The sequence below is a fragment of the Xenopus laevis genome, chromosome 6L (assembly GCF_017654675.1).
Source record: "Xenopus laevis strain J_2021 chromosome 6L, Xenopus_laevis_v10.1, whole genome shotgun sequence".
Classification (NCBI taxonomy): Eukaryota; Metazoa; Chordata; class Amphibia; order Anura; family Pipidae; genus Xenopus; species Xenopus laevis.
In genome coordinates this window covers 90,401,334-90,414,578 of record NC_054381.1, presented here as the reverse complement: position 1 = coordinate 90,414,578, position 13,245 = coordinate 90,401,334, and the positions used below count along the sequence as shown (strand labels likewise).

Sequence of the window (13,245 nt, the reverse complement as noted above, 5' to 3'; positions counted from 1 at the left end):
GTTTTTTTCAAAACGCCCCAGTTAATAGTGCTGCTCCAGCAGACTTCTGCACTGAAATCTGTTTTTCAAAAAAGCAAACTGATTTTTTCAAATTTCATATTGAAATCTGGCATGGGACTAGACATATCGTCAGTTTCCCAGGAGCCCTCCGATCATGTGACTTGTGCTCTGATAAACTTCATAAACTCATTACTGCTGCACTGCAAGTTGGAGTGATATCTCCCCCTCTCCCCAAAATCCCGTCCGCAGCCTATCCACAGAACAAGGGCATCTAACCAGATAGCAGCTACATGACACCTCTGCTGAAGGATGTTAGCAGAGCGCTGATCTGAACTGCATGTACAGCTTCTCTGTAAGTGAGGACAGACATACCAACTTCTTTTTTGTTCAGGGTGTGAACAGTAACTTGGTTGCTTTATAGAACTCCGCATAGCATGTGTACAGCAGGAACTTTTCATAGAGAGCATACACAGGAAGAGGAAGAAGAAAAATACAGGGTTACAGGTCAACCATGACACCACATTACTAAGCAACAATAGACCCTCCCTGCGTTAAGTAACATCCACTGGACCAATCTCTGTCTCGATCGTATGGAGATTATTCCACAAGATTCATTCTTTCAATAAGTTTCTCAAAATGATCCTTGGGCAATGGTTTGGTTAATGCTTCTGCAACCATAGTTGGGCAGTAGTGAATTTCAATGATGCCCTGATCTTGAGAGTCCCTTGAAAGGTGATATTTTAGTACGCTGGTTCACCTTTTCTGTTTGTGACAACTTAATACATCCTTGGTTGTCTTCCAAGAGTAGGGTTGGGTCGTGTATGTCCATACCCAAGTCCATCAAGAGTTGATGTAACCAGATAACTTCTTGACAAGCTGGTGCTGTGGCAACATATTCAGCTTCTGTTGATGATAAGGCTAATGTGGCCTGTTTTGTACTGGTCCAACATATGGTGCCTTTTCCAAGTTGAAACAAAAATCCTGTAGTTGACTTGCGATCTTTTACATCACCTGCCCAGTCTGCGTCTACATAACCAGTTAATGTGTACTGCTGGTAATTTCTTATTGATAGTCCCTTTAAGGTATTTTATTACGCGCTTTACCGCATTCCAATCACAATGCGATGGAGCTAAAACCTTTCTGCAAAGTATTCCTACTGCTGCTGCAATGTCTGGTCTTGTCACTGCCGCTGTTAACAACAGTTTGACAATAACCTTTCGATATTGGTGGTTGTCAACAATCGCTCACCATTCTTGCCTTTTCAGATATTCAACTTCAGTAGGCGTTTTCACTTCCTTTGCTTCCTCCATTCCATAATAGGTTATAAGTTCTTGAATTTTATCTTTCTGATTAAGTAGGAAACTTCCATCCTCATCTCTCAATTTGTATTCCAAGGTAATATGTGACATTTCCCAAATCCTTAATTTCAAAGTTTGCCTTTAGTCTTTGAACAATATCATCAGTCCCCTTCTTGCTCATTACATACTAGCACATCATCCACATAGATCAATACATATATCCTTCTGTTGGTTTCTTTCTTACTGTAAAGACATGGATCTGCCTTGCTTCTGGAAAATCCTCCATGTAAAAAGACTCTGGCAGCGTGTTTAAGTCCATATAGGCCCTTCTGAAGCTTGCATACCAAATCTATGGTTTCTGGATTCGGTCTAGCTACAGAGGGACAAATAGATCTCAGACCTGTACATCAAAACACAATGGATGAAGATTAAAGTGATTTGTTTTCCAGGGCAAATGCTGTATTATTTCTAACCCATATATTCTGTGTGACAGAAAAACCTAAAAGGCACATCGCCAAGCCTCCAGTAATTTAGCAGACTTATGTGCACTCTCAGAAGCAGGAAGGCCCCAAAACTGCAGACTGCACTCATTAGCACATGGCAGAGAACCTCAAATGTATATGTTGCTTCTCATTTATAGGTAAATGGACCCTGACACCCAGACCAGTTTTTGTCGTAAATTTTTTATGTTTTATAGTACAGGTATGGGATCTGTTTTCTGGGAACCCGTTATCCAGAAAGCTCCGAATTTCAGGAAGGCTGTCTCCCATAGGTTCCGGTATAATCAAATAACTAACTTTTAAAAATAGTTTCTTTTTTCTTTGTAATAATAAAACCGTACCTTGTACATGATCTGAACTAATAAAAAATTCATCCTTTATTGGAGGTAGAACAAACGTATTGCCTTTAATTTTTTTATCAAGTAGACAAGATACAGAGATCCAAATTATCCTCCAGGTCTGGAGCATTCTAGATGATCCTATGTCCCATACTTGTAGATATGTTTTTAATAGTGACTTGCTGACAAGGAATGGGTCGCTGCCGACCTCTAGAGGCCTCGAACAGATCATGTATTTTGGGGCCTTACAGCCCTCCGTGAATCCCAAAATCCTGACGTTGACTACTGTGCATAACAACGCACTAGGCTGCTGTGATTGCACTGTGACTTATTACCACAAGAGGGCGCAATGATTCCTCTGTAAATGCAATTCCAATTCTGAATCTCGTTCAGTGAGAAAGTGAAACATAAACAGGAAGAGCAGAGAAGGGGAGGTGTCGGCTGAGAGACGGAGCTTTGCTGAGAGAGCTGCCTGCACGCTGTCCCGTGACACTTCTCGTATCTCGTTGCAGAATTTTTTGTTGGTGTAATACGGTATTGTGTACCTTAGTGCTCTGACCGGACTGTTTCAATGCTCATATCAATTACAGTGCTCTAAGCTCTCATCGGTCTGGTCCCTCTCGCTTCCCTTACAGCTGAGTGTTGTTCATTAGAATAACAAAGTTCAGCTGCCCCTTGCTGTGTTGGCATATTTTGTTCTATATCCCTGTTAGTCTATGTTCGGTCCTTATAGTGCTCTCCAGAATTAACCCACTATCAGACTTTGGGTCCCGTTTCCACCCCCACTTGCCCTCTCCTCTCTTCAGGCTGGAGCTTTTTACTCAGACGGTGATGCTGCTGCTGGCTGCTGCCTTCCTAGTGGCATTTGTGTTGCTGTTGTATATGGTGTCCCCTCTCATCAGTCCCAAGCCTCTCAAACTGGCTGGAACCCACGTGGTGGTGAGTGGCACGTACTTTGCATAAGGCTTGTTCATGACATAGGGACTCAGGCCTGTTTATGAATCAGTGAATGGCAGGAATCGTTGTAGGAATCCATTTAAGAACAGTCTATGTTGTAGCTTCACATTATTGCCTTCATTATTCTACCTGCAACTGCTTGAAAATATTCTGCTTTATACAAGAATAATCACTTTTCCAATAGAAAATAGTGGTTTAGATGGGAGTGAGATATTTAATTCAAATGTGATTGCAATTAAAGGGTAGATGGCTCATTCACCTGTCCGTTTGGGCCCTCACCAAATGCACCTTTTACTCATTGAGCAGAGTTCCCCTGGGTAACTATCGTCGCAAAAGTGTTACAAGAGCTGCGGATTAATAGAGCCTACATGCCGGTTGGGGAAAACAATGCAATTTTGGTTAGAAAATGCACTAATGCCACATCCACCTGGAGAGGCTTCCAATTTGTGTTGGGACTTTATGAATGCACACAATGAGGAGTGATTAACTGACTCATTATACACATGCCTGAGATTGTTGTACTCTTCTCATAATTGTACATCACATGTATGAACATATTATACAAGCCAGGAGACTCACTCATTTTAAGCATGTGTGTGACGCAACATGACTGTCTGCACTGGGAGCTCCCTACCAGTGTCGTTAACATAGCACTTCCTAGAAGCATTTTCTTGCCAAAATAGCATTGTTTTCCCCAACTAGAGTGTGGGCTCTATAATCCAACAGATGTGGTGGGTGAAACAGTATTGGTATTATAGGTGCCCTTTAAACTTCAACACTAATCATTTGTGGTACAGTGCACTACTGACAATAGGAGGGGATGGAGGCAAGATGGAGGCAAGAACAGACTAAATATTAAAAATATCATTTATTTTAACCACCAAATTATTATCCGTATCCCTTAAGAAAATGTAAACAACCTGTTAGAGTGGGTCCTCATAATATTATCAAAGTATTGTAATGCAGGCTGTCTGAGATACAGCACAATGTTAGTTAATGAAAACATACATGTTGGTACACACTACTGCACCTTTAATAATATTTGCTAAATCAATCTTGCTCCAGTGCAGCTATGTAATCTTCATAAATCCAGGGATGTTTATAGATTGCTGCAGTGCAATAGAATACTTTTAGGGGGTCCAAGAATAATGCTCTGCTCATGCAAACTTTCTTTCCAGCAGCTGTTAATCAAAAGTACAATCTGTACCGTCTTTATGGGCTTATAATGATCATTTCACTTGGGCATATACTTTGTATTTGTGAGTAAAAAGGCAGTGGGCACACAGGTTGAAGGCTCTGCTGCTTTCGGCCTGCAAATTTTTACACACACACACACACACACACACACACACACACACACACACACACACACACACACACACACACACACACACACACACACACACACACACACACACACACACACACACACACACACACACACACACACACACACACACACACACACACACACCCCCCCCCCCCCCCCCCCCCCCAAATATGCAAAAGGAGGCATCACTGAGACTCTGCTGTGTGTGTGTGTGTGTATGCACAGGCTGATCGGATTCAAATCAATGGAGCAGGGTGAAGATCAAGAGCCGCAGCAGAGCCTTCAGTATATATATAATATAGTATTTCAAAAGACTCTAGTTTCAGTTAATGTTTATTAAATTTATCTCTCAGAATAGTGTAACATCCTACAGTGGCCAAACAAAAGTGAAAAAGTAGAAAAATATTACTGAAATATTTTCAAATTACTGGCTGCATTTATTCTCTATGTCACACACAATGCTGTATGGCTCAGTGCTCTTTATTAACTAATCATTTCTGCTCAGCGAAAAGTTTTCTGATACAATGGTCACCTTATATAATGATAAGTTCAACATCTACATGTGTCTTTGCAAAGTGGTTTTCTGAATAGTTACTTATTTTGTATGTGTTATGGAATGTGTGCCATTGTTTTATGGATATGGGCTGTCAATGATTATTTACTGTATAAATTCAAAGTAACTGATTCCACCAATAGATGGCAGGGAAAGCACTTTTCAGTAGACTGGGCACATATGTTGATCTACTAAACAAACAGCCCTAAAAAGTTGACTAATCCAATACAAGGTTTAGTGCCTGTGCAGGTGCCATGCATTATTTTTCAGTGAAGTGAAGAAACATCATCAATGTAATTTTTGATAGGCAGCAACATTTAGTCCAGGGCCAGACAAATTGCTGAAATTACAAACTAGAGAGTGGCTGAATCAAAATCTAAATAACTCAAAAACCACAAATTATAAAACATGAAAACCAATTGCAAATTGTCACAGAATATCGCTCTCTACATCATACTAAAAGTTAACTCAAAGGTGAGCAACCCCTTTAATGCAGCTAACGATAATAATAGCAATAAATGTCAATGTTTACACAATTTTCTGCTGCTCACATCTATCACTCCTGTGCTGTTTCCCAATTATAGTAAGTATACCCCAAATAAAAATCAGACAATACTGACTTTTAGGTAAAAATTCAGTATTTTACAGTATTCTAGATCAAATGTCCCATACTTGTAGCTATGTTTTTAGCCTTTAATAGTGACAAGGAATGGGTCACTACCAACCTCCAGAGGCCTCAAACAGATCATGTATTTAGGGGTTTTACAGCCCTCCCTGAATCCCAAAATCCTGATGTTGACTGCTGTGCATAACAATGCACCAGGCAGCTTGGATTGTACTTTGTAGTATTGCCACAAGAGGGCGCAATGATTACTCTCTAACTGGAATTCCAATTCTGAACCTTCTTGTTCAGTGATAAAGTGAAACATAAACAGGAAGAGCAGGGAAGGGCAAGTGTCGGCTGAGAGACGGAGCTTTGCTGGGAGAGGTGCACGCTGTCCCGTGGAGTTGTCGCTGCAGAGAAAAAATATTTTTGGTGTAGATACTGGGATTGTGTACCTCAGAATTGCAGCCCGATGCTCTGACCTTGCTGTTTCTCTACTCTGTTTTTCCAGATTGTCTAAGCTCTCATTGGTCTGGTCCCTCTCAGTTCCCTTACAGCTGAGTGGTATTCATTAGAATAACAAAGTTCAGCTGCCCCTTGCTGTGTTGCCATATTTTGTTATATATCCCTGTTAGTCCATGTTCGGTCCTTATAGTGCTCTCACGAATAACCCACTATCCGTCTGACTTTGGGTACCGTTTCCACCCCCAATTGCCCTCTCCTCTAATCAGGCTGGAGCTTTTTACTCAGACGGTGATGCTGCTGCTGGCCGCCACCTTTTTAGTGGCATTTGTGCTGCTGCTGTATATGGTGTCCCCTCTCATCAGTCCCAAGCCTCTCAAACTGGCTGGAGCCCATGTGGTGGTGAGTGGCACCGACTTTGCATAAGGCTTGTTAACATATGGACTCTGGTAGTGTGCTTTGCACAACAAGGCTTGTTGAATCAGTGAATGGCTGAAATCTTAGTAGGAATCCATTTAATAACAGTCTATGTTGTAGCTTTACATTATTGCCTTTATTGTTCTACCTGCAACTGATTGAAAATATTCTGCTTTATACAAGAATAATCACTTTTCCAATAGAAAATAGTGGGTTAGATGGAAGCCAGATATTTAATTCAAATATTATTGCATTTAAAAGGTAGATGGCTACTTCACCTATGCATTTGGCCCCTGGCCAAATGCACCTTTTACTCATGTAGCAGAGGGCCCCCGGGTAGGGTTGCCACCTGGCCAGTAATGATGGTTGATCGAATGTTATTAATAGGGAAAAAATATTAATATACAGGAAGAGTGGTATTTTTTCCCAGGAAAGGTGGCAACCCTACTACTGGGTAACTATTGTCACAAAAGTGTTACAAGAGCTACGGATTAATAGAGCCTACGCTCTGGTTGGGGAAACAATGCTGTTTTGGTGAGAAAATGCACTAATGCCACGTGCACCTGGAGGAGCTTCCAGTGTGGGTGGTCATGTTGGGACTTAATGAATGCACATAATGAGTGATTAACTCACTCATTATACACATGCCTGATATTGTTCAACTCTTCTCATAATTTTACATTATGTATCACATGCCAGAATATTATATCCCAGCACATATTGAGGCAGCGGGTCAGGTTGGAAATGGGCAGGTTATGGTCAGATGCAGATTGGTAAAAAATCAACCCGCACATCACTATGGCCCACCCCACAAATAACTTAAGCACCCTGTGATATTGTATTTTTAAGTCCTGCCAAGTAGACAAGTAAGGTAAATAAAGAGTGAATATTTTTCATAAATAGTCCTGCTGCTGTAAAATAAGTTTCACTGCCTCATATGGCAACATATGTCCTCTAAATAAATAATTGTCACTAAAATAGCCTGAAGTCTGATTGAAATTGGACCCAAATGTTTGGATCCTAAATTTGATTTATCATGTTGAAAATTCTAGTCTGAGTGGCCTATGATGAAATTTGAAAGCACATGCAGTTAGATAATCCAAATTTTTAAAAATGATTTCCTTTTTCTCTGTAATAATAAAACAGTACCTTGTACTTGATCATCCAAACTAAGATATAATAAATCCTTATTAGAAGCAAAGCCAGCCTATTGGGGTTATTTAATGTTTACATGATTATCTAATAGACTTCAGTTACGAAGATCCAAATTACGGAAAGATCCGTTATCCGGAAAGCTCCAGGTCCCGAGCATTCTGGACAATAGGTCCCATGCCTGTATATAATGTGTGTGTGTGTGTATATATGTATATATATATATTTGTATTCTCTGAAGAACCAGCACTCCCATATATAAAAAAAATATCTGTTTTTATTTCTGTTACATTCCAACGTTTCGGTCCCTGTTGGGACCTTTCTCAAGGAAAAAGGAGAAAGACTGAAACGTTGGAATTTAACAGAAATAAAAAGATATTTTTTATATATGGGAGTGCTGGTTCTTCAGAGAATACAAATACATATACTTTAACCGTGCACCCCAGCTGGAGAAGCTATACCAGAGTGCAGTCTTATTATTAAAGAGGAAAAGGAAATCATTTTTAAAATTTCGGATTATTTTGATAAAATGGAGTCTATTGGAGACAGCCATTCAGTAATTCGGAGCTTTCTGGATATCGGGTTTCCGGAAAAGGGATCCTATACCTGTGTGTGTGTATGTATAATATGTAGGTGTGTGTTAGTATCATATAACTGAATGCAACCATGCTCAGATAGGAGACAGACCTCACACAGACTGTGCTTGTTTGTTTCTTGTTAATAATTTCTGGCTGGCTTTATTTTATTACCCAAAGGAAATCTTAGAATAAAAGAGATCTATATGTTCCGTAATATCGGTATAATCCTTATAGCATCACAAATATTATCTTTTTTTATTTACATACCGTATGTATTTTTAAATAAACTTTTAAATGTTTTTCAGCCAGAGAAAGAGAGTTTCAGCTGGATTTGTTTCTCAATGTCCAGCTGTTTCATCTTCCATGACACACTGTCCCCTTCAGGTTTTATCCATATCACTGTGTCCCAGAGATAGATGTAAACATCTCCTGTAGTTTTTTGCTGAGTTTGTGGTTCTTATGCATCAACGAGACATGTATAAACTGAGAATGGCCACTTCAGCAAATTTTATTATAAGCTAAAGACCATATATTTATCATGGAGTGTGTTTTTATATTTTTTTATATCCAAAATCTCATAATATCCTCATATAGCAAGGAACCTCTCAATCTCCAGCTGGTTTGGAACTGCACTTTCCCATATTAGTAATGGGAGGAGAAATTTCATCGCAGCTGGAAAGTCAAAAGCAAAAAAGTTATATTGTCTTTACAAATGGCTCTATCCTATGGCATTTGTAGAAGATACATATATGTAGAGTTGTGTTATTTCTTCTAATTCTCCCAATTATCTCATGATTTCCAAATCCATTTCCATATAACCATGCTGTGCAGGCATAAAATTAAGTGTGCAAGTAAAGCGGTCTCTTTTAGCCCACTGGTTACCCTCAAATATAATATATTCTTTGGGTCATGTTGTTCAGTGAAGGAGCTGTTTATGTACAATAATCTTAAACTGTACTTAAGGTAATAATCAAAGCCTTTGTCTGATAAATTAGTGCCAGGAATGAAGATATTTCTCCAGCATATTTATCAAAATGAGTAAAGTTCCTGTTGCTGCCTATGGGAGAAGCAGCATAATGTCCCTGTCCACTTGTCACAGCTTGTCATATTAATCAACGAAAAGTGGCAGGTTGCTTTTAATTGATTTTTAACATTATAAGTAGTGACAGGGCAGTGGTCGTTAGCCAGCAGAACACCTCTTCATGTCTCTGTGGCATATACAAATACAATAGGGATACCATTGACAAGTGCAGCTTGCATACTAATCCCAACTTTTGGTTTGCAGGAGAAATGTGACTTTTTTAACTGGATGTCAGGATGATCAAAAGTATGGAATGACTAGTACTTGTAGAAAGAATTTTTTCAGTATAAATGCAAAGTGTCTTTAAATGGGATGCAGATGCTAGATTTACTTAAATATTATTTTCCTAGTATTGTTTGCTGTTTTTCATGTAAAATATTTTCTTTTATCCATTTCTCCTCTGAAGGTGACTGGAGGATCCAGTGGCATTGGGAAGTGTGTTGCGATCGAATGCTTTAAACAAGGTGCCTTTATAACTCTGGTTGCGCGAGATGAGGTATTTACTTTTATTATCTTTTATATTCCATACTATCCACCATATTCCACAGTTCTTTACAGAGATGAGATATTAGATATTGAGAACATACAAACTCCTTAAGTTGGTGTCCTGGTTGGAATCAAAGCCTGAGTTCTGGATCGGGTATTTATGAAATACCCATAAAGGGTTTCTGTTTTATATGGAAAAGCACTCTGTAGGCACACTGCTTGCGTACTCTGGTAAGGTGCATGCCTCTATAGTTTGAAAAATGTTTTAAAGGAGAAGGAAAGCTACGGAGGCATTTTATTGCCAATAGATTAGCTGCAATAGTGCAACCTAGAATGCTATATTCATTCTGTAGAATGTTTTACCATACCTGAGTAAAAAGCTCTAGAAACTCTCTGTTTGTTTAGAATAGGAGCTGCAGTATTAACATGGTGTGACATCACTTCCTGCCTGAGTCTCTCCCTGCTCTGGGCTCAGATTACAGTAGAGAAAGGAGGAGTGGGGGGAGAGGAGCAAACTGAGCATGCTCTTGCCCAGGGCAATGAGGTTTAAGCTGAAAACAGGAAGTCTGACACAGAAGCCCATGTGTACACAATAGAAGGAAAGAAATGCAGTATTTCTTTTGACAGGGGACTCAGAGCAACATTACTTTGGGGGTTTACTGGTATATTTAGATGGACCTTTCTGATAAGGCTTACTTAGTTTTAACCTTTCCTTCTCCTTTAAGAATTCTTTTATATCTGCTTGATTCATCTACTGCAGTGGCATCACTTCCTGTTTAGGCAATACCCCAAGAGGTAATCCGTACAATTCAGGGGCAGTGCAATATCCTGATGTGGTTCTGCCTGATCAGAACCACACACTTTCAGGCTATGCCAAAATCTTCGGAAGTTTGTGGAAAGCTTTGCAGTTTATCAGGGTGAGGATTATACAATTGTTGGAGGGCTATTTTAATTGTTTGTAGCTTTTACAGAAATGTAATTTTGTAAAGATTGTAGAAAAAAATGTTTTTTCACTGCAAGCTCCTGTCAAAAAGTCCAACATCAAAATATAGTCATTTTGCTAATGTACAGCAAAAGACAAAAACATGTCTGCTCATTTACATGTAGCAGTATATAGAAATGCTGTCTGTTCTTGAGCAAGCATCTCTCTTGTGGACAGATCAGGCTTTTTGTTTTAAACCACTGCAGAAAAAAATAATAAAAATATGTTGCTAAGAAGTATATTTGGCTCTATAGTAGCAACATAGCTGTGCTTTTATTTATAACTTTATATGTCATATTTAAAAGTTAGTTTTATATTTAAAACATATTGTTTGGGTTAAAAATACATAAAGTAGCTTTAAATATTATAAATACCATTTTCTCAGAATAAAATCTTTGGAATGGGAATAGTTTGTCAACTTTATGAAGCTTTACTTGACACATGGGATTATTCACTATGACAACGGATCAAGGAACAAATTTTGTACTGTGGCCAATGTTAAAAGGGAACTCCACACAAAAACAACTTAAGCTTTTTGAAAAGTAAACATAATTTCAAGCAACTTTGCAATATACATTAATTAAAAAATATGCAGACTTTTCATGATATTTAATGGTTTGAAGCAGTTCCCTAAGCCTAGCCCCTCTGCTCGCCTGCTGATCTGTCTTGACTACTTTGCTGAGCTGGCTGACTACTGTTACTTTGTATCAGCAGCCATCTGTCCTTAACCTGCATCCTCCAAACTCCACAATTCCCTTCACACGTGATTTCAATAAGGAAAGGAACATTGCAGTGCATTGTGGGTTATGTAGTTCCGGCATGCTGTCTGTAAGCTGTGGAGAAGTTGTTACAATTTGTAACATCAGTGTTTAGTCCCTCCTTCCCTGCCAGGATTTCAGATCATGCAGAATGAGAAGAACTGTTAATCAGCTTGATTTAAGCATAGAAAATGGCATTTATTCATACTTTTTCAAGAAACAGGTAACTTTGATGGGTATATTAGGGTTTTCTGTGTTATGTGGGCCTCTTTATCATAATTTTTGCTTTGGAAGCCAGAGTTCCCCTTTAAATACATATTAATAATACATCATACACTATGGGGCACATTTACTTAGGGTTGAATATCGAGGGTTAATCAACCCTCGATATTCGACTGTCGAAGTAAAATCCTGTGACTTTGAATATCGAAGTCGAAGGATTTACCGCATTTAGTACGATCAAAGGAAAATTCGATTGATTTTAATCCATCGATTGAACGATTTTCCGTTGATCAAAAACAGCTAGGAAAGCCTATGGGGACCTTCCCCATAGGCTTACATTGATGCTCGATAGGTTTTAGGTGGCGAAGTAGGTGGTCGCGTTTTTTTTTAAAGAGACAGTACTTCGACTATCTAATGGTCGAATAGTCGAACGATTTTTAGTTCGAATCGTTCGTTTCGAAGTCATAGCCAATGGTCTAAGTAGCCAAAAAAATACATCGAAATTAGAAGTATTTTTTAGTCTATTCCTTCACTCGAGCTAAGTAAATGTGCCCCTATGATTCCATGTGATTTTGTTTAAAGGGGTCCATAGGGCTATGCATCATAAATAAACCCTGTAAACTTCTCTTTTCAAGTTCTTTAAAGTTGCATGTGTTCTATTTTAAAGAAAGTTGGCAATGAAGTCATCCCACTTGACTGATAATTGCTTTTGGCTAATGAGATGCCAAGCTGTACATCATTGTTTATTGGGCAAAAAACAGCATATCTCATCTAACACAGATAACCATGGAGAATCCTAATTATTGTAAAATGTCTGCTCCAGCAGAATTTGCCTATTTATAGCATGTTCCTTAAGGATCATTTATCTCAGTGACGTGTGAATGATATAAATGGCAATACACAACTCTAAAAGGGTTAGAAACACAGACAAAGCATTCAATGGATCATTTCATTAGACGGCCTAAGATGTGGATTCCAGGTCAGCAGACACAAGATATATATATAATGAAGTAAATTGTATTCACTGTGTAGACATGCTCCTCTTTATCTTTGTGGATATTATCTAGTGGACATGTTCAGTACCTAACACTGTATTTACCATCTGCAGAGTTAAAGTGGACCTGAAACCCAGACATAAAAAGCTGTATAATAAAAGTCCTTTTCAAAATAAATATGAAATCCAAACTCTATTTTTTATTAAAGCATTCATAGATGTTTTAAACTCATTGAAAAATCTCAGCTGTCAATCAAATAATATTGCCTTTGTCATAGACGCAGGCAACTACTTTCACTTTCCATTCGGCACTTCCTAGATGTAACTGCACTCCCCACATTGCACTGTTCTCTTCACCATTTAAAGGAACAGTAACACAAAAAAAACTTTTATTTTTTGACGTTACTGTTCCTTTAATTGTGTAACCAGTGCATGGGGATAGACATCAGGTCCCCCATTCTGGTACACAAACAAAATTCTTAGATGATTCAAGCTTTGCCTTAATAGCAGTGTCCACAAAATGGCTCCTGCCT

The 13,245-nt window shown here is 38.8% G+C and overlaps 1 protein-coding gene across 3 annotated transcripts in view; it reads left to right on the top strand.

The window, feature by feature from the left end:
- The first annotated feature begins 2,524 nt into the window (after window positions 1-2,524).
- Window positions 2,525-13,245, top strand: part of kdsr.L (3-ketodihydrosphingosine reductase L homeolog) — a 33,836-nt gene continuing 23,115 nt past the window's right edge. The window contains exons 1-3 of one of the 3 annotated variants that reach the window (XM_018266412.2): window positions 2,525-2,670; window positions 2,943-3,075; window positions 9,677-9,766. In XM_018266412.2, the coding sequence (XP_018121901.1) occupies window positions 2,968-3,075; window positions 9,677-9,766 (198 nt within the window). In that variant the 5' untranslated portion in view covers window positions 2,525-2,670; window positions 2,943-2,967. Of the gene's footprint in view, window positions 3,076-5,936; window positions 6,445-9,676; window positions 9,767-13,245 lie in introns of those variants that run through there. The other 2 variants (NM_001091235.1, XM_018266413.2) reach the window with 2 other exon arrangements.